This window comes from Accipiter gentilis, chromosome 5, assembly GCF_929443795.1.
Source record: "Accipiter gentilis chromosome 5, bAccGen1.1, whole genome shotgun sequence".
Taxonomy (NCBI): domain Eukaryota; kingdom Metazoa; phylum Chordata; class Aves; order Accipitriformes; family Accipitridae; genus Astur; species Astur gentilis.
In genome coordinates this window covers 41,905,439-41,929,021 of record NC_064884.1, presented here as the reverse complement: position 1 = coordinate 41,929,021, position 23,583 = coordinate 41,905,439, and the positions used below count along the sequence as shown (strand labels likewise).

General features: G+C 53.4%; 1 protein-coding gene across 4 annotated transcripts; it reads left to right on the top strand.

Moving 5' to 3' along the window:
• The first annotated feature begins 785 nt into the window (after positions 1–785).
• PLEKHM1 (pleckstrin homology and RUN domain containing M1) lies at positions 786–22,967 on the top strand. Of its 4 annotated transcripts, none has more exons than XM_049799395.1 (13): positions 1,196–2,052; positions 2,672–3,108; positions 6,500–6,588; positions 8,260–8,507; positions 9,942–10,577; positions 11,821–12,214; positions 14,125–14,365; positions 14,863–15,771; positions 17,505–17,650; positions 17,834–18,027; positions 18,488–18,551; positions 19,125–19,278; positions 22,099–22,967. In XM_049799395.1, the coding sequence occupies exons 3-13, from the start codon at positions 6,547–6,549 to the stop codon at positions 22,218–22,220; spliced, it is 3,150 nt and encodes a 1,049-aa protein (XP_049655352.1). In that variant the 5' UTR covers positions 1,196–2,052; positions 2,672–3,108; positions 6,500–6,546; the 3' UTR covers positions 22,221–22,967. The 4 variants fall into 4 exon arrangements, with proteins under 4 accessions (XP_049655351.1, XP_049655352.1, XP_049655349.1 ...); XM_049799392.1 differs by having other exon boundaries at positions 19,121–19,278; XM_049799393.1 differs by having other exon boundaries at positions 2,672–3,855; positions 19,121–19,278.
• The last annotated feature ends 616 nt before the right edge of the window (positions 22,968–23,583 follow it).

Below are 23,583 nucleotides of genomic sequence, written 5' to 3'. Positions count from 1 at the left end.
CCGGTTCCCAGCAAAAATCTACTCTGGCAACAGCTCTGCCCTATTTCTCCCTGCCCTGCTCTCCAGAGAGGCTGTTGAAGAGCTTGCTCCTGTCCTCTCCAGATGTCTTTCACATCCAGGCTAAACCGGGACTTATTCCCAGCCACATCAGCCAGCACCATCCCTTCCTTCTGGGCCTCCTCATCAGCCTTAGGGTCACCTGAAATGTCACCCTGAGCAGGTAGAGGCTTCTGCCCTGGCAGGGTGCTGGCACCCACTGCAGCCCTCCTTGGCCAAGCCTCCCTGCTTATGGACCAGGAAAGGTGAATTCTGGGGTGATGGCGCACAAAAGCCTTTTTTCTCCCCCCTTTAGCCCACTAAATCCAGATGTTTTGCAGCACTGTAAATGCCACTTGGCTGAATTCCCCAGCAGGGCAGGGTGCAGGCAACCTTTCTGCCAATAACTGCCATCACCAGCTGCCTTAACTTTTTATCTTCTTTTCCTTTTTTTTCCAGGTTCTTTCAAAAAATCCTGCCACGAGGATGGAGCAAGAACAAGTACAGTGTTAGAGAGCAGGTAAGGGTGGGGAGTACGTGCCAGGCCTGCCCCTCTTCCTGCTACCTGCACCACTGGCTGTTTCTTACCTTCTCCAAAACCTTCCCTTCCCTGGCATTTTCCAGGGCTCGCATGTGTTGGATCTTGGCAAAACCAAACCGCAGTGGCTTAGAGACCTGTACCGGCCTCTCGATTCCCAGCATAAAAAATCCATAGCTGAGCTGTACGACAAAGAGACCTCAGATGAGGAAGAGATTTTCAACAAGTTCAAGCTAAAGTAAGTGGGATGGTGACGATGCCTGTGCTTATTTTTCAGCTCGTTCTGATGTAGGAACTGCTGAGGTTTTCCTTGGCTGCTGTTTCCTTCGATGCTGTTTCCTTGGCTGTTATTTCCTTGGCTATTGTTTTCTTGCTGCTATTTCCTTGCTGTCATTTCAGCTGGATGCCCACAGCACCCCAGAAAAGCTGCAACGGTGGGAAAATGCAATTACCCAGAGACCCGATGCCTCTGCCTTGTAGCTCCGGTGCACCCCAAGAGCTGGAGCAACGGTCCCTCTCCACGCCCATGGGTGCCTACGTACTCGGGATACCCCAAATCTCATCCCAGCGGGATGGGAACAAGAGGGCTCCGAGGGATGGGGAGCCCTCGTAGGGCTCCGGCAGCAGCGGGCCAGGCTGGGCGCAGCACTGGGTGCCAAGCACTGGAGCCGTGCAGCCTCCCTCCGGACATGGGACGCGCTGCCTCCGGGAATCCCCGCAGGGGAACACGGGGGCTGGGGGTTGCTCTTCTCCGTGGGAAGCGGGCGAGGGGCTGCCGAGAGCGTCGGGGTGCCGCTGCGCACCCCAAGGCTTGGATAGCGTTGTCGCGATCGTTCAACGGCGGGCAAGGGCTTCTGAAATTGCCATTAAAATTTGCAGGTTTTTCAACCCAGAGCGTCCTGCGAGCGGACGGAAGCGTGCACACGCGTGTCGGGGCCCGCGTGAGCGTGTCCACACGCGTGTTAAGGCACCAACCCCCGCCGAGCTGCCGGCTGGCTGCCCATCACCCGCACCCGCCTGTGAGGGCGTGTGCTTGCACACGCGTGTGCCGGCCTGCGAGTAGGCGGCTGTAGTACCCGGGGTCTGCCTGCGTGTGCTTGTGTCTGCGCGTGTCTGCCCCACGCGTGTGCGTACGTGCGCCCGCTTGCACGTGTGTCTGTGCGTGTGTGCGCGCCTGCCGTGGGCGTGCTTGTAGGTCTGCTTGGGGCTGTGCGTGTGGGCGCGCGTGTCGCGCGTGGGTGTGCACGCGCGTCTGTCTGCGTGTGCTTCCCTGCGTGGGCCTGACCGCGCGTGCCCGGGTAAGCCCGCCAGGGCGGGGCGTGCCCGCGCCTGCAGCCCCGCCCCTTTGCCTGAGGTGGGCGTGGCCCGTCGCTCCTCGGCCCCGCCTCGCTTGCGCGCCGGCGTCAGGAGGGGGCGGGGCGTGCGCGCTCCCGGCAAGGCCGGCACTTCCGGATTCCCCGGCCGGAGGCGCGGAGCCGGTGAGTGGGGGAGGGGGCGAGGGGGGGGGATGGGGGTGCAGGGTGGTGGGGGTTCGTGGGGTGCAGGGTGACTGAGGGGTGCAGACGGGGGGTGCAGGGTGGAGCAAGAAAGGGCTGCCCTCCTCCATGGCTGCTGACCCCTCCCCAGGCCTCTGCACCACCCCAGCACCCACCCGGGTGCCCCCCCAAGCCGTGACAGCCCCCCCACCCCCCCAGGGCAGCCTGGCACCATGGCCCACCCATGCCAGACCCCCCCACAAGCCGCCACAGACCTGTGCCGTGGCTCAGATGCTCCTTTCCGTGGGGTCCTCCTGGGGGGGGGGGGGGGCGGAGTGCTGGTGTCTGGTCCTCGATGCGCTCCCTCCAGCGCTGACACCCCAAACCTCTCGGCCTGGCCCATCCCTGTAGACCCCATGCTGGCCGGAGAGGCCATACCCATGCAGAGATCCCAGCAGGTGCAGGATCCTTACAGTTTTCTCTGATTTATTGTGTGTTCTGTTCTCTATAAATGACGTTTTCTCACTTAGAACGAGCAGTTGCAAATGAGCTCTGGGTAGTTCTTGTGTCCAGCAGAAAATGCGGAGTTTAAAGAGCTGGTTTCTTGTTGCCTTACTTCCAGCGACCCCCAGTTCCTCCCCTGTCAAGGGATGCGAGCTGCCCACCGCGTCAGATGGCCACCGAATCAACCAGGAAGCTCCAACATTGGCAATCCAAAGCAACGCAAAAATTGGGAGTATAAATACAGGAACATTTTGCCTCAACACGCTGGGGGTTTCACAATCCGCTTCGCCCTTGCGCGGTGGCTCTGTCATCTGCGACGCTGGGGAAAATCAACCCTGGCTTTACCCACAGCTCTGGCAAATTGCAGCCTGGTGCAGGAGCAGGCAACAAGCTAAAAGAAATTCTCATTTCTGAGTGTTTGAGAAACACAATCTTGCCATCGAGAGCAGTGGCTGCTTTGCCTCCCCTGGTTGCTCCTGGGGGTCCTGTTCAGTGCCACGGGGGGCAGAAGTTGGAGGGCTTCATCAGCGGCAACTCTTCTCCGTCCACCATCAGGTTTGTCAACTGCAAGGAGGACTTTCCCACAGGGAAGAGGGTGGTGTGTTGGTCCCCATCCCTTATGCGATGCCTGTGTTCCTGTAGCGGGAATCACGGCAGTGCTGAATAACGTTGGGCTGGGCACAGAGAAGGAGCTGAAGTTGGACCGCAAGTGTCCTGCTGCTGCTGCGAGCTGGGGCTGGGCTCTAACCCTGCCCTAACCCTTGCTGAATTATTTCCGAGGGGTTTTATCCTCTAACAAGCCAATCCACTGGCCATGCCAGCTGGCTTTCCTTCTCCTGGGCTGCTTCTGCTTGGGGTCGGCTTGTCTTTTAAGTGTGGCTGGGTGTGCACGGGCTCTGGGTGGAAGGCAGAAGCTGTGTAGGAGGAGAGGGCTGTCCCGCCACCAGCCCTTGGACCCACCAGCCCATCAAAGCCCTCATTTCCCCGAGGCAGAGGGTGACTGGCACAGCACTCGTGCTTGGAAAATGACTGGCTCCGCGTCCAGGCCTTGAGTCACTGGTTCATGCCGTCGTTGTGAGCTGTTGTTTTCCGTTTGCAAAGCACGAGCGGTGACCTGCTGTTTATTTATAACTCGGAGAGCGTCGCTTGTTGGGATACCGAAGAGCCAAGCTCTGGGACAGGGTCTCTGCCTCTCCTGGCACAAGGCTTGATTTGAACAAGCCGTTCCCAAAGAATTTGGCTGTTTTGCAGCAGTTTGGTAAATAAACAACTCTGCTTTCGCACCAGCGACTCCCTTCCTCGGTAGGTTTAACCACGCCAGCTTGCTGGCTGTTTTTATTTCTCACTTGTTTTATTTTCTTTGTTTTACTCGAGCTGTTGTGATCTGCCTGCGTAGCCTCCGGGGTGGTGACTGCTGGGAAACGATGTGGCTTTTTTCTGCTGTAGATGTGCTTGTCTCTGCATTTGCACATACATCTGATGTCTTATCTATTCAAGATCACAAGGACCAGCCGTGGCTTTCCAGGATCCACCTGGAAGTGCTCCGGAGCCCTCTGGTTCCTTCTAGAGCCAGCTAGCCTAGTGCCAGGGCTGCCGGTCTGATTTCCCCATGTTTCACTGAAGACTTGTGTTAGGTGAAATCCACCTCGGAGCTGGTTCATTGCACTGGTTTTTCAGGAAAATGCTGTCCCAACAGAAGCAGTGCGTGTGGATTCGTGGTGCTGGAACAAACTGGTTGGACTGGTCATGATGGGAGTGGAGAGTCCCATGGTGAAGGAGGCGGGTGTTCTCCTTAGCGTCTCACCTCCTACAGACGCTGGGAGAGGTGATGCCAGCAAAGGAGCCTGTGTTTTGGGGGAATACCACTCATTTTGTAAAATCTGGATGAGGTCTTTGCGAAAACACCGCTGTTACCCCCTTCCTTGCGACCACCTGGGGATACCAGGGTGGCCAATGCCAAAAGCACAGATGGCGGGTGCAGTCCTGGAGCTGAAACACTCACGCTGCCTCTCTGGCCATGAGAAATGCCACCTTGTGCCCACAGCTTGCTCCTCCCACCCCCAGCTCTTGCACCTTGAATTTGTCTTGGGTGGGATGTGTCACTTGTTTGCAGGATGTGTGCAGGGGCTGCCTGGCCCCGAGGAGCCTGAACTTCTCATATGGAGGGTGGAGATGGGGATGGCTCTCTGCGGTCCTCGTCAACCACTGCTGTCACTTAGGTGTCCCCTCGCTACCCCAAAAAACCCCCAGTAGTCCTTCAAGCCTGTGAGCCAGAGGTTAACGTTTCCGTAATCGCTGCACTCACCCATTTCTGTGTTGCAACCCGAAGAGAGGAAATCTTATGACAAGTCATGGCAAAACCAGTTTCCTTTTCTTTGAAGTTGTCTGTGAATTCTGGAGACATTAAGGATCGAGCTGGGGTTTGTTCCCAAAGAGCTCTTGAGCAGCTGCTCTGAGCAGGACCAGCTCGTGCGGTACGTGCACAGGATGGTTTGGGTCTGGGATGCTGTGGATTCAGGCTGCTGTGGGTTTAGGCTGCACAAGATTTGGACTGCTCTGGATTTGGGCCACCACTGCCTTCGGGACTAGCCGTGGCTCTGCAGAAGCTGGTCTGCAAACCATGTTTCTGCCCTGGTTTGACGGCTTATGGTGCAGGGAGAGGGGCAGGTTGAGGTTGTCAGCTCTGCTTGGGGAAAGCTCTGGGGTTTTTGTGTTGGCTTGGAAATAAATTCTGAAGTATCAATGCTATACCAAGCCCATTGTCTGCTGTGGGCATACCTAAACCCTGCAGTCAACTGCTGGGCTCTCTCCTCTATTTAGATGGCAAGTGCTTCCAACTCAAGGGAATAAATCTCCAACCTTTCACATCCTTAGAAAGCTTTACTGTGGTAGCTGGTGCTGGAGCGGCTCTCAGACCCTTTTCAGCGCCAGGACACACTGTGTTTGAGCAGGGATGCAGCCGTGTGATGGGCGTCTTGCTGATAGCCATGTGCTTTGCTCACAGAGCCTCCAGGCACAGCTTGGTTTCAGCAGACGGCTCTGAAGAACAGGGCAGGAGGCCAAAAGTCAGAAGTCAAAGGTCCGTTGTTGTCTGCAAACACCCTGCAGTTGCAGATGACCCCAGTGAGGCTGCCGCTGCCTGCTCAGCTCTGGTTTTGCCAGGCTTTCCTGTAGCGGGAGGGCACTGATTTTTCTCCCACCAAAACCAGACCTGCCATCTGCACCTCCAGGAGCAGGGAATCCTGGGTTTCATCTACCTCTGAACGGAGCAACTGGAAACCTGATGGAGAACCTGCATCCTTCTTTCCCATCTTCCCCAACAGCTCTATGCCATTGGGGTGATCACCCAGACACCTTCAAGAGGGTCCATCCCAGCTGGGTCTGGCAGCAGCATCGCTCCTCTGGCGAGTAACAGAGAGATGAGCTGCTGTCACCTCTGCGCAGGGTTTGCTGGGGAGTGACACCCCTCTGTCTGGGCCACCTTAATGCCTTTCACATGGTTTTTGAGTGCCGTCGTTCAAACTCACTTGCTAAATGGCTGTTTTGATGCCCTTGCTGGCACCTGGGTATTTCAGGTGATGTAGAAACAGAAGGGGAGCAGTCCCTGACCCTGCGTGCATTGCTGCTGGCTTGAGCGGCCCGATGTCTCACCCAGGTTTAGGGCTGCCTCCGGGCAGCTGCAGGGGTTAATTACTTGCTCTCGGTCTCTTGGCCATGCTCTGTTTTGCCTGAAACTCTCCTGGTCCCCGGGAAGTGTGGCGTGTTTCAATGTGGTTGTAGGTCGGTCCCAGCTTGAATCCAGCAGCAGTCTGGCCATGAGTGCTTGCAAAATGCCTCAGTGCACGATCCATGCCTCTTGCGTGACGCCGGCTGCCCTTCACATGACAGGTGAGTTCGATGTAAACCAAATGGGTGCTCAGACATGCTCCTCCTCCTTGTCCCAAAGGTGACATGTGAAGGCAGCGCCCAGCGCGGGGAGTGGCAGCAGCTGAGATGCATTCGAGCCATGCTGATGACCCCAAGGAAGCCATACAGGTGAGCGAGACGTCCTGAACCTCCCCAAAGAGCTCTAGTTACTCCCCAGTGCAACTCCAGTTACCGGTGGGGACGTGGTAGGACTTGTCAGTGCTGCCAGCTGGGGTTGGGCTGCTTTATAGGGGTGAAGTATGGCTCAAGCTTTCCAGCAGAGAGGATCCTTGATGGTTAGGCTCATAGGGGGCCGGTTAAAGCAAATAGGGTGGCCATGAGTTAAATCACACCAGACTCTACCTTGGGCTTTGCCCCTCTTGGCAAGACCCAGTGTGGGGCAGGGGAAGGTGCTCAGCCCTGATACCTGAGTGAAGGAGCATTGCTGTTCTCTATATTTGGTGTTTCTTTACCCAGCTTTGGGAGTCTAAACACGTTTAATGAGCAAAGTTCAAACCCAGCAGTTCAAACTGGGTGTTTAATTCATCCCACAGCAGAATTAATTCATGCATGACAGATAAAATCATTTGCACTCTTTAATCCTGTTAGCCCACAGTTGCTGCTTGCAAGCAGGTTGCTTGTGCTAGCAGATCTGGGAAGCAGCTGGAAAACAGCCCCCGCTGCAAGGGGCGTCCCCGATATGAGCAGGGATAAGGTACACGTTCCTCCGGCTGTTTTCCTTGAACTACAGCTGCTGGAAATCTTATTTAGATGCTGAAAAAAATACCCTGGGCTGGAAATTTAATATGAGTTTGTTCAGCCAACCCAGGCTCGAGTCAAAATCTGCCCTGCCCCAGTCGCAGTGGCTGGTGCCGTTCAGCATTCGCCTTGAATGCTGCATGATTGATGCCGAAACTTGTATTTGCAGTGTTTGCCAAATCCCTGCTGGGAAGTGCAACTTTCATTTTAAATAAGGTTGATTGAGACATCCAGGCTCAGCTGCATTAGAAAAAAAAAATCCCCTCCACTAGCATAAAATTGTTAAATTCACTGAACGTGCTTCTTTTCAACTGATGTGAGAAAGAGGGAAGCAAAGCTGCTGGAAGGTAAAATTTCCATGTTCCCACTTCAAAGCCCACCAAGGCTCTCTGAAGGCAGCAGCTAAACCCCAGCTGTCCTTCCAAAAGCATCTTTTTTGGGGGAGCCCGTCCCCAGCAGCACCCGTGGGTTAATCAACACAGACGAGCTGCTGAGAGCGAGATCGATGACTTTGATTTCTGCTGGCAGGACTCATTAGCACGTCACATGCTGCTTGGGCTGTTCTGCACAAGTTCAAGTGGTATCGCAGCCCTTATTACGGGTTACCTCCTTTGAATTTCTCGTTTCTCAATTGTGCTTATTTAATCCCTGTGTTTCCCCCAAGCAAGCGCCTGGAAAGAGCTGTTTTCTTTTTCTCCCCATCCTCTTAAGCAATTTGGTTTCTGCAGAGGAAGCACCGCACGCTGTAAAGGCAACCCCAGCAACCCAGTGGGCTCTGAAGCACCAACTAAAATTGCATAAATTACTCATTTTTATATAAAAAAAAAAGCCAGATGAACTGTGCTGCCAAGAGCATGAGTCCCCAGCTTGACCAGTTCAGCTATGGTGCTCCCTAACAGCCACTGCGAAGCATGTGGATGAAGTAGAAGTCATGTGGTGCTTTGCTCTGGATGAGCCTTGCACTTTTTGAGCCCTTTTATATGAAATCTTTCCTAATACTTATTTTTTTTATAATGCAAGCATGTCCTTCCTGTCTTGCAGCTGATCAAGAAGCAACTGGTGAATGCCATCAAGGCGTTGCAGAAGCAGTACGTGACCTCGGATGCCATTGTGACCAGCGACGATGGGAATGCAAACACCCTCTGCAGCGCCCTGGAAGCTGTCTTTGTGCACGGGCTGAAGGCAAAACATATAAAGGCAGAGAGTGGAGGGAAAGGGAAAAAAACAGGAGGTCGGGGACCGCTTCCCCAGCCGGTCTTCTGGGGTCTGCTGAAGAGCATCACCCATCGGTGAGTGCCCGTCCCTGCCCAAAGGTGTTTGCACGCTCAGGTTTATCCCCTCTCTTTGGTGCAAAAGCCACAAAATTCAGGGAACGAACAGGAGGGTGGCTTGATGGAAAGATACATCTCTACCCTGTCCTGTGTGCTCAATCCCTTCAGTCAGAGGGAGAGATGCTCTCTTGGGGTGTCTCAGGGGGCTGAGGCTGCCTGGGACTGCTGGGAGATACAGGTAGGAGAGCAAAGCCCCTGCAATGCCAAGCGATGTGGGGCTGGGCACCCAGCACAGCCCCTCTCAGCGTGTGCAAGGGGTAAAGTGCCGTTTAGGCGTGAACCAATGTCCCCAAACAGTTAAGGAATGAAATGCTGCTGCCAGCTTAGGGCACACTGCTTTCTTATTTATTTTTGGGTCCCAGGTTGGCCACTCATCCCCAGTGGGGCCCCAGTGATCACACTGACATACAATAGCAGCAGGTTATGGGATGCATGGTGCAGGGGTCTGGTCTCGCTTCTGGCCTGGATCTGCTGGGAATGGTTGGCCTCCACTTCCCCATGTCCCAATCAACCTTTGAGGAGGTCTCGCCTGGGTAACGATCGTTATTTGCTGGGTTTTTTCTGAGCCACTCCCTTAGCAGAGTCCTCCCACAGTAAATAACAGCCCACACGCAAATAGTTTTGAAAGCCTCATTCAACTCCATCACCAACTCTTAAATTATGAAAGAGCTGATGAAAATAACTCTTTCCCATGCTACAGGAGATATTTTTGTGCCCTTTGAAGGTTTTTTCTTCTTTTTTGAGAGACAGATTAAAAAAAATCTTGCAAAACTTTTGCTGGTTTTTGTAGCGTCTGCAGCACCGACATGAGCTGGGACCAGGGAGGATTAGGGAGCGTGGTGTCGCTGTTGGATTTTAGGGGAGAACAGTTGAAGTCAGGAGGCTGAGATTGCTTGAGGAGCTCAACCTGACCCGCTCTTTTTTTTGGGCTGCCGCAGCTGTTTTCACTGTGTTTTGGCTGATTTTAAATTTGAAGCTAGGATTTAGACACACAGTTGTCACCAAGGAGTATCCAGCCAGAGCAAGACCCACAAATGTGCAGGGACAGTGGGAATTTCCCCCCCTGCATCCTTGGTCCAGGGTGAGTGATGTGTGGGAGATGCCTCCAGCCAGAGAGAGGAGGAGCACCCAGAGGCACCCCAGGGATGCTTGGGGTTGTTACCAATATGTTTAGCTTTGGGGCATTCAGGAACTCTTTTTTCTCCATGGGAAACCGTGTTTTCCATGAAGGAAAGAAATTTTCCACAGCCTTTTTTGTCCCAACTCCTAAACTTCCCATAGCAGAGCAGGTTGGGCAGTTTGTGATGGAGGATCTTCCCCTCCAGCACCCCGTGATGGGCCAAAAACAGAGCCGCTCACATCCTTTTCTGTTCTTTCTCTCCCTTTCCTCAGAAATATTGTCTTGGAACTGGAACAACTCATCTTTATCAATACAGACGTTGGCCGCTGCCGAGCCTGGCTGAGGCTGGCTTTGAACGATGGCCTCATGGAGTGTTATTTGAAGCTGCTGCTGCGGGAGAGGTCCCGGCTGCCCGAATACTACCAAGCGACTGCTCTGCTCTTAGATGCTGAAGAGTGCGAGTTTCTCCTTTGCTATTTGCAGGGCTTATCATCCTTAACCTTTGAGCTCTCCTATAAATCAGCGGTTTTGAACGAGTGGACTATCACCCCTTTGTCCCTGTCAGGTCTGTGCCCTGTTTCGGAGCTGCTGGAGCCCCTCACGTCCTCAACATCCGAACCCCACAGAAAAGCATCACTGGGTTCGATCTCCCAGTCATCAGGGTCGGACGAGATCGAGATTCAACCCTCCGTCCTACCCATCGGCAAAGCCAGCAGCAAAATCAAACTCACGTCGTCCTCGTTGAGCCTTAACACCACGAGCTCATCCCAGCTCTCCTCCAGCCTGGGCTCTGACAGCATCCTCCCGGCTCACTGTGCCCGCAGTCCCGAGCGGAGTGAGGAGCCGCTCTCCTGTGACTCCGACCTGGGGACAGCCACTGCTGAGGACCTGGACAGGTCGCTGCAAGAGTGAGTCTTTTTCCAGATCTCCTCTTCAAAGGGATTTTCAACCCTCTCCTGGGTTCTCATTTATTTTCTCTCTATAAGCAGGAAGGCTTTATCCTCTGTTTTTCTTTAACAAGCTGGTTTTTTCCTTCTGGAAAGAGCCTGAAAGGTAAAAAGAAACACTCAACACAGCTTGCTGGGACCCTGCTGCCATGGCAAATGAGCTCCTACCCACTGAAGTGTGTGTCTGTCCTCTTTACCAGGGCAGAAACATCAGAAAAATGCTTCTCCCTGGTTTCAGGAACGTCACGTCTCCCTGCCATATGCTGGGGGATGCTTCAGGGCTTTCTGAGGGGGGAAAGAAATTACTTTGGTTGCAGGAAAGGGTTATAATTTGCAGTTTCGGCAGCTAATTTAGAGGAGGGAGGTTGTTAGTTTGTCATCCTCGTGATTTATTTCTGCCAAACACCCAGCACAAAGATTTCCAGCAGGTTATATAAGCTCTGAGTAATCGGTAAATATTTTCCCTGCCACCTTCAAAGGCTCTGAAGGAGCCTAGCTTCAGGGTGCTGGTTGGCGAAGGCACCCACTTCTCGATAAGGGTCTTCAAGAGGGTTTAGAGCTGCAGTCTGTTCTTCCCCATCGGTAATAGCATCATTACCTGCTTCGAGGATTTTGCATCTTATGATGATCCTGGAAGAACCTGCCTTGATTGGATTAAACTCGTGATGGAAAGATGTCATTTTGAATTTTAATCTTCGGATGGTTTAACTCGATCTGGCTGGTGGCGAAGCAGGGGCATGGGAACAGCATCTTGTCTGGCCAGGGTCCACTAATAATTGCTTGTTAACGGTTATGAAAACATTTGAAATTTGGCACACAGTCCATGGCTGGATATGTGTCCGGGAGCTGTACATGGGGCTGGGGCTGTGGGGAGCACCCAGCGCTCTCCCTGCATGAGGAGATGTCCATCAGAAGCAAATTAAACCCCATTCATCTGCATAGTTAGGAAGTGCATCCTTTGCAGGCATGGTCCTTGCCTGCAGTGGGACTGACTGCAGCTCTGTAGGGCACAAATCACATGTTTTTCTGTTAGCATGATTGGTGCCACGGGGTTTTTTTGCAGCTGTACAGTGCCGCCAGCCTGCAGGTGACAAGCAGTGATACTGAGGTCTTTTTTTAGGTAGTTATAATTAGCAATAACTGGGTTTTTTATAGGTTTTGGTTAACATAGCTACGTTCAAACTGGTCACTTTTCTGTTTCAAGGGTGTTGTCCGAGTTCAGCAAAGCCAAGCCAAGCCTGGAAGCCCCAGAGGGACAGCTGGCCCCAAGTGTGCTAGGCTGCTCCCCGCAGCAGCCCGCCTGTCCCCCAGACACATCGCCCGTCCCCACAGCACCATCCCACAGAGCTCACCAGCAACCACCTCCCGACGCTGACAGTCTAGGCTCTGCTCAGACGGGCGACGTGGTGACTGCCAGCGATGGGGATGGAGATGCAGCACCACAAGCCAGCAGCACAGCCGGCGTTTCGGCCACGCAGCGTGGCGGTCCAAGCAGAGGAGAGACAGGCAGAAGCGGCACAGTCGGTGGCAGCGAGACAAGCCAAGCAGTCCGCAGCCCAACAGCTGAATACCTCCTTTCTCCACTGCTGGGTTGTCCGGTAGGTGTTACAGCTTGCTTGCTACTGATCTCCTTGTTTTTATGCTTCCTGACCAGCAGATCTAATGGAAAAGGAAAATAAAACTGCTAACAGCTTCTGAGCAGCCACCAGTTTCTCCAAACTCTCACCTACTGTGCTGCTTCCACTCTTCTGACAGTGAGTTGGGTGTAAGTGATGCTCCCTGCTCCATAAGCATCTTCCCGGACCTTGTGGAGCTGTGTCCATGCAGCTGCCCTGGGAGAAATTGGGTCAAAGTTGGTACTTCCTGGTAAAAGAGGCACCAAAGCTTTTGAAACCCTGCCTGGCCTGCCAGTCATCCCTCACCAAGAGCGGCTGCAAGAGGAAGTTTTTGGTTTTGTTAACGATATCTGGAGGGTGATGAGCTCTTGAACAAATCTGGCCATAGGCTGTGTGCAAGCCAATAAAACAGCCTGAGAGTCAAGTTTCTCATAGGGACTTTTCTTCATTTATGGTCCACTTAAGAGCAGGGAAATGGGTTGACTGGATGGGAAACAAATTACAGTTTTCCAGTGGAAAAATATTCACGCAGCACATCTGTTCTCAGAGCAGGATGGCATCCCTGGTGCTTAGGCTAGCTTAAGCAGCGGCAGATTTCCCCTGCTGCCGCCAAGGAGTTGATGCACTTGCTTTTGCTTTTAGGAAGCTCTTTGAACAGCCTTGTCCTCTGTCTAATTTGTTACTGACTTTTCCATCCTGGTTCCCATTGTTTCCATCCTAATTCCCATCGTTTCCATCCTGGTGAGGTTAGGATATACTTCATACCCCCCCCAAACGGTTTCTCTTTTTGGTCTCTGCTCCTTTCAGCTCCCTCCCAGTTATCCCATTTCCGCTGCTTCCTCATGGCATTGGGCCAGTTTGAATTAATCTATGTATAACATACGGTGTCAACAGGAAATTCCCCCCTGCTTTCGCATGACTCACAGAGCAACCTGCGTTCCTGGTCCTGGACTAAGCCGAGCCTGCTTGTACATTGGGAACTATGCCGCAAGCCACCCATGATCCTTGCTGCAGGGTGGTGACAGCTCTTCTGCAGTCGTTTACTTTGTTATTCAGAATCAAAGGGTCTTGGAAAGCAGGGTAGGGTAATTGAGAGGTCATTCCTGGTGGGATGCAGCCCTGGAAGGGATGCTCTGGGTCTAGGGAAGCTGCTCCCTTTTGCCAAGGCACTGAGCTGGGTCATGTTTTGCTCCTGGTATTTGTTCGGGGACCTTGTCCCAGAACCTCGTTCCGTTCTTGTAGCCAGAAAAACTCCTAGAGAAGTTAACACCCATGATTTCTTTCAGCTTAATGAGTTTTATTCTGCTTGTGCATCTCATCCCCTCCTGACATACAGAAACAAAGGTCTTCTCTGCCTTGCTTTTTGCCTGTTCTGGTCAGGCCTGATGTTTGTAGCATCTGCTTTTAAGCTGTAGGTCTCTGTTTCATCCTAGGCATCTTCTCTGTACCTCTCCCCATCTCTGTTCTTCCTGGAACAAGGATGGTACCGGTACTCCAGGCGAGCTTGTACCCTTCCATCACAGGGCTGGTTTTTCACATTCTATCAGAAATACTTCATGGACCAAATATCTCGTGTGTGGTTACTGCAGGGAATGTGCTCTCCCTCTGAGCCCCTTGATGATTTTAAGGGGAGAGAACTGATCAATTTTGGACTTTATAATCTCACCAGTATATAATCCCAATATTTGCCAGCTGCCGACAGAGTCTTGTAGAGCGTTCCCTGATCAGAGGGAGCTGGGAAGCCATCCATGTGGGAATGGTGTGCATCACTGCGTGGGATTCAGTCTGAGTGGGAACAGCCCCCGTGGAGGGGTCATTGTGGGTGTGCGTGTTTGAGGGGCACAGGATGTTCGATAGGTTCAATAGGTGTTTGTTGTTTTTTTTTTTAACAGAAAAGAAAGAGCTGGATCTCAGAAGATGATTTCTACAGACCTTCTCCAGGAGAGAGCAGCGAAAGCACAGCCAACACCAATGGCTTTGGGCCAGAGGGGGCTGGCGAGGGGCTGGCCCCAGGGCTCATTAGCGCTCTTGACTTGGAAAGGCTGTCAGTGCCATCCTTGGAGAGCGGGAAACCCAAAATGTCACCCGAACGGGAACAAAAGGGCTTCAGCGTTGTGCATCGCAGGCAAATGGGTACATGCTGCCCTCCCCTCTCCTGCTTTCACGGAGTGCTGGGCAGTGCTCAGGGTCTGGGGGGGTTGTTTCAGTTGGTGGGCTGTTTGGGAAGCAGCCGTTTGCCGTAGCTGAGCTGATGGCAGCACTAAAAGCTCCGGAAGGGAGTGGAGCAGCTTCCCTTGGCATTGCTGAGCCCACGATGGCTCTGGTGGGAAGCGTTTTAGGAGGAGAGGAGGTACTCTGGGTGCCTCTGTCCCCATGTCTCTGTCCACCCTGTGGGACACGTTTCCTTTATGCCATCCCACTTGTTCTCAGCCTCAAAACCAAAATGCAGGTGGTGGACAGATGATGGAGACCCAAGGTCCTGTAAACTTGTGCCCCATCCCACTGTCCATCAGGACCGGCTCTCAAAGCTGTGATGCCTCTGGTTGCTCACTGTGAGAAGTCCATTGGCTTTTTTCTCTCCACTGGCTTCCCCTTCTTTGGTTAAACTGAGACATCTGCTTTTGCCCCAGGTCTTTCCAACCCTTTCCGAGGGCTCCTGAAGCTGGGCAGTCTGGAGCGGAGAGGAGCCATGGGGATATGGAAGGAGTTTTCCTGCGAGCTGTCGCCACTGGAGCTCCGGCTCTTCTTGGACCATGAGGACCGCATCTGTGTTGAGAGCTATTCCCTGCTGCGGTGCGAGTCGCTGGCACTGACACACTCGGACGGCCGTTTTGAGCTGGTTTTCCTGGGGAAAAAACTCTACCTACGAGCTCCTTCTCGAGATGAGGCCGAGGACTGGTTGGACAGGATCCGTGAGGCACTGCAGAAGTGCCGGCCTCAGATGGAGGAGGAGGAGTGGGAGACACTGGAGTATCCAGAAGATGGTGGCGAAGGCCAGCCTATCCAGAGTGACTCCACTGCTCTTCTCCAGTACAGTGACGTGCCTGGGAACAGCTTTGACTGGACTCCAGCTCACGAACCAGAGCTGGATGCAATAAAAGAGGCTGTTCTGTACGTGGACATGGACAAAACCTGGGTCCCTTTGATTTTTTCCCTGTCTCTAGAGACTTTAAAGTGCTTTAAAGTCAGGAACAACGACAAAATTTTAAGCAACAGTTACGGTATAGAGACCATCCAGGACATCCTTCCAGACACGAGCCTCGGGGGACCCGCATTCTTCAAGGTGATTACCTCCAAAGCTGTTCTGAAGCTGCAGGCTGAGAACGCAGAAGAAGCGGCCTCGTGGAGGGAGTTGGTCCGAGGGGTGCTCATGTCCTACCTGGAGAGTGCGGAGGAGGCACTGACTCTGGGTGGCAGCTTGGACGGGCACTCCCAGGTCATCCTGAAGAACATCGTGAAGGAAAACGGCTTCTTGTTGCAATACCTGGTGGCCATCCCCATGGAGAAGGGTCTGGACTCGCAGAGCTTCATCTGTGCAGGTATACGTTGGCTTGTCCAAAACCAAGAAACCCAGCTCTGTCTTGGAGGATGATGTTGTGTTAATGAGGTGATATCAAATTAGAGATGCCCTGAGTCCTGCCAACCCATTGCAGGCCAGCTGCTGGTTTCCCCATCCAAACCCCATGTAGTACCAAAGCCCCTCGGTGGGGTTTCACATCCCCAGTCAGTGGCACCTTTGGTGGTCTGTGTGCACAGGGTGAGTTCCCCCATGCTGAATCTCCATTCCACCTCAGGACAGGTCCAACTGGGCTGCTACTGGGCTCCTGTTTAAGACGCTTATGCTATAGACAGTGGGGGTCTTGCCTTGAAGGCAACCTTAGATGGACCAAGAGGCCCAGGACTCTTTTCCTAGGCATTTTGTGGCCCCGACCTACCGGGAAAGTGCAATCAAGAGCAAATGCTGTTTTTCCAGTAACGCAGCACAGGAGTGAATATTGTGATGGGTGTGACAAGCTGATTTTGCAAAACATTCATTTAACCTTCCACTAATGCCTCTCGGCATGTGGGGCAATGCTGGTTTAATGGATAACACTCACTGACCTCCATGGGAGGTATAATTTGTTCTTTACCTTGGTAAGTTAATTAAACTTCAGATTTCTCTCCTGCTTCAGTTGTATTTCTTGTACCCTCCAGCAGGTTTTTTTTTCCTTTTAATCTCTCTTCTTTTTTTTTTATATATATATTTTCCATTCTATTTGGTCTCTACCTTCCCCTCCAGGCTCTGTCCTGCATCTTCCACCTAGCAACAGATAGAAGCAGCAAGCCGAAAAGACAAATTCCCATTTTTTCTGTGTGGGTTTTCTTAGGGGGCTGCCTGCTTTCACTTCCCTCCCAGCCTGACACCCAAGCCTGGCACAGGAGGTGTCAGGGCATAATGAGTGATAAAAGCTTCTTTTTTTTATTAATTCGAAGAGCAACACCTGACCTCCATGAATTTTTTTTGAGATGTGCTCCAGCTACCCCAATGCATAAAGGATGGGGTGGTAAAGCCTTCCCCGAGGATAGCAGAGGTTCGCTTATGCTTGATGGTGTATTTTAGAGAACTGAACCCATTAAAAATAGCATGAAGGGTTTTCCTGCCTTCCCGACTCCAAATAAGATGTGCTTGCTTTTCAAGTTGCTATAAAAACCCTGCAGATTTCCCCCAAGACCCGAGCTGGGTTCCTCCTGGGCTACCCACCGCTATAATAAAAGCTTTTTTTTTGGCTTAATCCATCCTGACCGCATCCCTTGCAGACAAGGTTTTGGTACCCTGCGGTGGCAGCGCAAAAGAGAAAGACGGACTGAAGGCAGAATGGGGCAAAGTTACTGGTGGAGGTGATGGGGCAGGCAGGTAGGCTTTAGGTTCTTCCCTAAACCACTGGGGTGTTTCCAGAATTCACTTTTCCTAAAAAATAAAAAAAAAATAAAAAAAAAAAAAAAGAAAGAAACAATTTAACCACTTGATGGATAAAAGTGGGTCCAGGGATAGTGCAGATTTCTTTGGATCATCATGGTCTTAAATCACAGCTCCTCACCTGCAGGGAAGGGCTGGGGACCTCTCACCAAACATCCTACACATGCTTTAGCTGATCTCCAACCCTTCCAAAAACTTTCTTTCCCCATTTACCCCTCCCAAAAGTTTCTTCCCCCATCCTGGTGGTGATGGGAACGGGCTCTTGGGGCAGCACAGGTAGGTCCCCTCTCATCGCCTCCTCTCTGCTCCCTGCAGGCTGCTCCAGGCAGATCGGCTTCTCCTTCGCGAAGCCCAGGCTCTGCGCTTTCTCTGGTCTCTACTATTGTGACAGCTGCCACCGGGATGATGAGACGGTGATTCCCTCGCGCCTCATCCACAACTGGGATCTGACAAAACGAGGAGTAAGTCCAGACTCGGTTGGTGCAGGGAGCAGGAAAATGCTCCTGCATCTGCCTACACTTCCTGAAGGTCTATCTGAATGTTTCCACCATCAGCAGAGGTGGAGATGTCCACACTACACCTCCCTCCGAGCCTCCTGGGCTGTTCCTTAGTGCATGCCTGCCTCTTGCCTCTCTCTGCCCCAGGTTTGCCGACAGGCTTTGAAGTTCCTCACCCAGATCCGTAACCAGCCATTGATTGATCTGAAGCTGGTCAATGAGAGCCTCTACGACCACGTGGAGAGGATGGGACGGATCCGCCGGAGCAGGGAACAGCTGAAGCTGCTGGGAGATTATCTTATCATGTGCCGCAGTGGTGCCCTGAAGGAGCTGAGCAAGCGGTGAGGTCCCTCTGTGGGTGACGTTACCCCTGCATCCCCCTCTTTGCACCCCAACAGTCTCCTGGTCCTCCTCATCGCTTGCTGTTGGAGCAGGAAGCGATGCTGCCGAGGCATGGGCTGGTTTTTAGCTCCATGTCCTCTGCTATAAGGAGTTTACCCATCTGTTGGCTGGGTCGACACATTGAGATGTGACTCAGGAAACACCTTCCTGACTGAGGAGCTTCTGGCTGGACAGGAAACACCTGGGAAAATAGATGAGAGATTTATTTTCTTTTTCCCCGCTTTGAAATGCTTTCACACGATTTCCAATGGCAGGATTTGGGATGTGTGGAACAATGCGAAAATCAGTCTGCAGTGATTTTCTTCAAGAGTCTGCATCATCCAAGCTCCCCCTTGCTCCAAAGCTGTTGAAGATGTGGTGGAAACCATCTACCATCTTCTTCTCTGTGCTTCTTTGCAGGCTTGATCATAGGCACTACCTCTTGGAGTGTTCCCACAAATACAGTGTCGCTGATCTGAGGCAGGTGAGAGCTTTTTGCATGGTCATAGGGGTTTTGGTGGTGAAAGCATCCTAGTTTCTGTCGAGCACGGCACTTCATCATCATCAGTAGAAGGTTTCAAATAGCTTTTGCCTTGCTCTTACCCATCATATGCACTCTGCAAGCTTGCACATCAGCTTAAAGGCAAATACTTGCTTTTATTTTAATTTGCCAAAATAATTGGCACAATCCTGTATCTTCTGAGAACTATGGAGATCACACAAGATAAACTGCTTCACCTCTATTTAAGCTAGCGTTGCTGCTAGTGCATCTCAATGCAAACTTGTATCTATTGCAAATAATGGAGGGGATGGGTAGTTGGATTTCACTTTGACTCCAAAGCCAGGAGCCCCATCCTGGCAGGTTGTGGGTGCTGCTGTGAGCTCTCTTGGGGTCCTGTTGTGACCCAGGCACGTGTGGTTTTGGGTTGTTTCTGGAGGACAGCCTTGTTTTCACATAGCAGCTCAAAGAATGGGTGTATAATGTGGATTTGCACAGTGCAAACAGGGTGGGAGGCAGGCTCCATGCCTGCCTGACCTATCTCTGCCCCTCAGATAGCTGACGGCATCTTTGAGACCTTCCTGCAGTCTCTGCTCCAGTTTGCTTCCCATCACGTCTACAACTGTGACCTGTGCACCCAGCGCGGCTTCATCTGCCAGATCTGCAACAGCAGCGACATCATTTTTCCGTTCGAATTTGACACTACCACCAGGTGAGCGACGTCTCTGTCACGTCCCACTGCTGCGAGGCCACCCAAGCTTATGGCCTGGCTTTTCCCAGGAGCCTGGACGATCCCCTGGGTCCCTCTCGGGGGCTCTCCGCTTTCTAGGCACGTAGCCCTGGGGTGGCCTGGTAATAGCTCTGAGCTGGTTGTGCATCCTCATGGTACCCATCAGCCCCAAGATGATCCGAACCAAAACTGGGCTGTTTGGGGCAGGAGAGGACCATCCTTACAGAGCTGAGATGTCACCAAGCGAGGTGGCTTTGCAGATCGAACATGCAGAGCCAGCCAGCACCTTGCTATCAGCCTGCAAAAGCCTCGCTGGGTGCTGGGTCCCAGGGCAACAGAGAGGCTGGGGGGAGGAGGAGGATGATGAAGGTGCTGGGTGCCCCTGCCTCGCTCACCTAGCCAACACATCTCCCATTCAAATTCAGTCTGGCCCCTTCCAGGGGTTGCAGGAGGGAAGGAAAAGCAGCAGTGGGACTGTTCATATACCCCTCTACAACCAAGGAGGGGGAGGAAAGACATACAGGCACAGATTTGGAGATAAATGGTGGGCAGCCCTGTGGGATGTGCTGGGGAGAGGCTGGGGATGTTCCCAGCAGGACAGGAGGGACACTGGCTTTCATCTGGTTTTTTTTCTCCTGCCTGCGGAGCTCGCATCCTTTGCAGGCAGGGTCCTTGCCTGCAGTGGGGTCGACTGCTGCACAGGGTTCAGCAGCTGAACAGATGTTGAAACCAGATGGGTGTGTTAGAAGGGGAGTGTTTATCCCCAGCATCAAGGTTTTCGAAAGAAATCAATATCAAAACATTCCAGCCCAGGAGCGTGGTCCATCCATCGTAGGTGGAGAGAGATCTACATCTCAGTGGTTATTTGGCAATGAGTATAATCCTGGCAGAGAAGTTTAACAGGCTGATGGTCTGCATGATATCACTTTGCCCGGCAGTCCCTAAAAGCAAGCAGCAACATCTAGAACCTGCAGAAAACGCCAACAAAACCAGGATCCTTGGGTACCCCGTGTGTTACGTGGTTGCAAATATTTCCAGGGTGGCTGAGCTGGATTTGCTCACTCACCTTCCTTGCCACAGGGGCAGCCATCATGCTTGTTATCGAGGACAACATCCCCAGGGGACGGATTTTCCCTAGAAAAAGAGCATACAGGCTCTGGAAAGAGCAAGTACACGGGCCTGAGCTCTGCTGGCAGCCAGCCGGAGGTCTCATGTCTTGTAAAGCCAGGCTCTGAAGTTTGTTGACCTCCTTTTTTTTTTTTTTTTTTTTCTTCCTGGCGGAGGAGGTTGTGCAGCAGGAAAGCAGCTCGACCAACATCCTCGCCAAGCTAAACCCGGCTTCCTGCCCCTCTGCCTGCCCTGGGGGACAGCCAGCTGCTGGGGTCACACCGTCACTCGCTGCAGGATGCGTCTGAAACGCCTCCTAACAATAAACCCAGCCGAGCACGGGACATTCTCTTTTTCACAGCAGTGGTGGCCACTTCCTGCAGCCATTGCTCTGTCAGGTGGAGGCAGGAGATGCCGCCTTTTGGCTGCTGCTTGCTCAGAAACATGCAGGGTAAAAAACAGCCCCTGGTTTTGCAAATCCCCCTGCGCTCAGGGAGGAGCTGCCACTGCTGCTAATCCTGAAAAGCCGCGTGAAAATATATTCTGCTGGGAAAATGCACAGCGCCAGGCAGCAACCCCCCATCCTGTCTATCCATGCATAAGCCTTTTCCATATCTTGAGTAACTCAGAGTTTGCGGCCGCCTGTCAGGAGCAGGAGTTGACCCAGGGTGCGATATGTCATGGTCCCTTGCCTGGCATTTTTTTGCTCCCCTCTCCACTCATCCTTTGGGAAATTAAGGTATTTAGTGGTATTCACACATCGATTGTGCACCAGGTATTTGCACTTGAGGGCATTTAAAAAATAATCTAGCTGACCCGCTGGCATGTGGATGGGCTGCATTTTGCTGCTACTGGCGAGGTGGGAGATCATGACCAGGAAAAAGTGAGCTCAGCCTTCGTAGCACGGACTTTTCTGTTGACTCAAGATAATTAGTGAACGCCCCTCGCAGAGCTGGGTGTCTCCTCCCTGCCGCCCCGCGCAAGGTATCATTTGTGGCTGTTTACATTCCTGCTGCGGCGCTGAGCCAGAGCAGGGAGGTCCCAGGCGGGTGCTGGTGAGACCTCCCTGGAGCTGGACGGCTCAAAGGCAATGCCATCCCTGGCTGCCTGTCCGCTTCCTTGTGGCTCTGATGTCCCCAGGCAGCGTCTCTTCCATCTGCGGGTCCCGCAGTCAGGGTTGGGGGTCTCCTGTGAACCCCAGCCCGGCAAGCAGAGGGTCCGAGCTCTGGCACTGAGCTGCATCCTGTCCCCAGCGGTGTTGCAACCCCAGACGGGCTCTCGCCGCCCTGCACCATCACAGGGTTTGGCGTCTAAGCCTTGAAACTTTGCTCTTGTGCTGTCACTGCTTCGAAGCAAGGTGCAAACCTCACTCAACATCTCCCTCTTTCATCTGCAAATAAATGTCGGTGTGCTGGCAGCTGCTCGCCACGCTCTTTCCGGGCGAGCTGCTGCTTTTGCTTTCAGCTTGCTGGAGGTGGATCTTTTACTGGAGTAGTTACTGCTCCTGCTAGCAAGGTTCATCTTGAGCCAGAGCTGGCTCTCCCTGGGGTCAGGGCTCTTTGCTCAGCAAGTGCTCGGAGGAAACAGAGGCAAGGATGTGTCCCCAGGTCTGGTTTGGTGGGGAGAAGTTCAGTCTTTGCTCTAATGTTACCAACAGGGTGGGTGGTTTTTTTTTCCCCACTTGGTTTCTCCTAGGTGCAGCGAATGCAAAACCGTCTTCCACCGGGACTGCCAAGCCAGCACCAAGTCGTGCCCCCGCTGCGAGCGCCGGCAGAGGTACCAGCGACAACTGGAGGCGGAGGCCAGCGTGGAGCTAAGCCTTTAGCATCCAGGGATCGACCTCGACGCTGCCTTTGGCTTCTCATCCAGCCGGACTAGTGCTGAGGGGATGGGGCTGGCGGGAGGTGCAAAGAAGAGACACCCCCCCCCTCCTGCCCAGGAGTTGATGCTGTGCCTGGCCCTTCCCTGGGGACAGGGAGCTGGTGGTGCTGGGTGATGTGGTGTGGGTGCTTCTGCCCCACGGAGGGACCCCCTGCCCACCCAGGGCTGAGCAAGGGGGGCTGGAAAGGTCTGTCCCCCCACTCACACTAACCCAGTGCTGCTCGGGGATGCTCCCAGTCGCCCTCCTGGTGCCAACTTGGTATGTCCCCTCCTGGTGGAAACCCAGCAGCTTTCCAGGGTGTAAATCAGGATTTCCAATCAAGGGTGTGGATAACTGACATTTGATTAAAGCTCTAGTTTTTTAGGAAGTTCGATACTGAAAAACCAGTATTTTTTTACGTGGGAGTTTTGCACAGGCTGGCCTATGCCAGGGAGGTGATGGCAGCCGCGCGGGAGGGGACAAAGTGACACTTGTGCCTTTAGGGACCTGCGTGTCCCCGGGGGACCACGGGTGCCAGCCGAGCATCTCCCGCTCGGAGAGCCCGTCCATCACTGTGGTCTCTGGGAAGAGAGGGGAGAGAAGAGCTGGGCTGCTCCTTTCAGCCTGCTGCTTTTAATCCTCGGAAGAAATTTTATTTTCCTTTTACCTGTCCCCATGCAAAAATAATAAAAGTTTATTTAATGATGAGCAAAGCTGTCTTTGGGGTTTGCTTCTCCGCAGCGGGTGCCAAATCACTGGTGCCAACCTGATGCTGCGTCTCCGTGGGAGGAGAGTTGGGGACAGGGATGCGACCTGTCCTCCATCTTCCCTGCCTGTCCTCCATCCTCCTGGCCCATCCTCCGGGGTTTTGCAGGGTGGTTGGGGGACCCTTCCCCATTCTCCCTGCCCCACTTTCCTTCCCATCTGCTCCCCACTGGGGTTGGCATCTCCAGTTCTTTTCCCTACCATCCCGCTCCCGGTGCCGGGAGGGTTTGGGGTGCACCCACCAGCACAGGGACCCCAGTGGGACTACCTGGGGGGGGGGAGGTACAAAAGCCAGGGAAGCCACTCTCCCGTGGGACCCCCCTAATGGGGGTCCCATCCCCCTGCCCTGGGGAGGCCATGCCGGATCCGGCAGCGACACAGATCCCGGCTCAGCCGCGGGGCAGGGCCCTTCCTGCGGCAGGAACCTCCCGAGGAGCCGTTTCCTCGGCCGGGCGGCAGCAGGTCCCCTCCGCCATCGTCCCTTCCCTCCCACCCCGAGGGGAGGAAACAGGCCGGGTGCCCACCGCCCCTCTCCCCTGGCCGGGGGGCCGGGC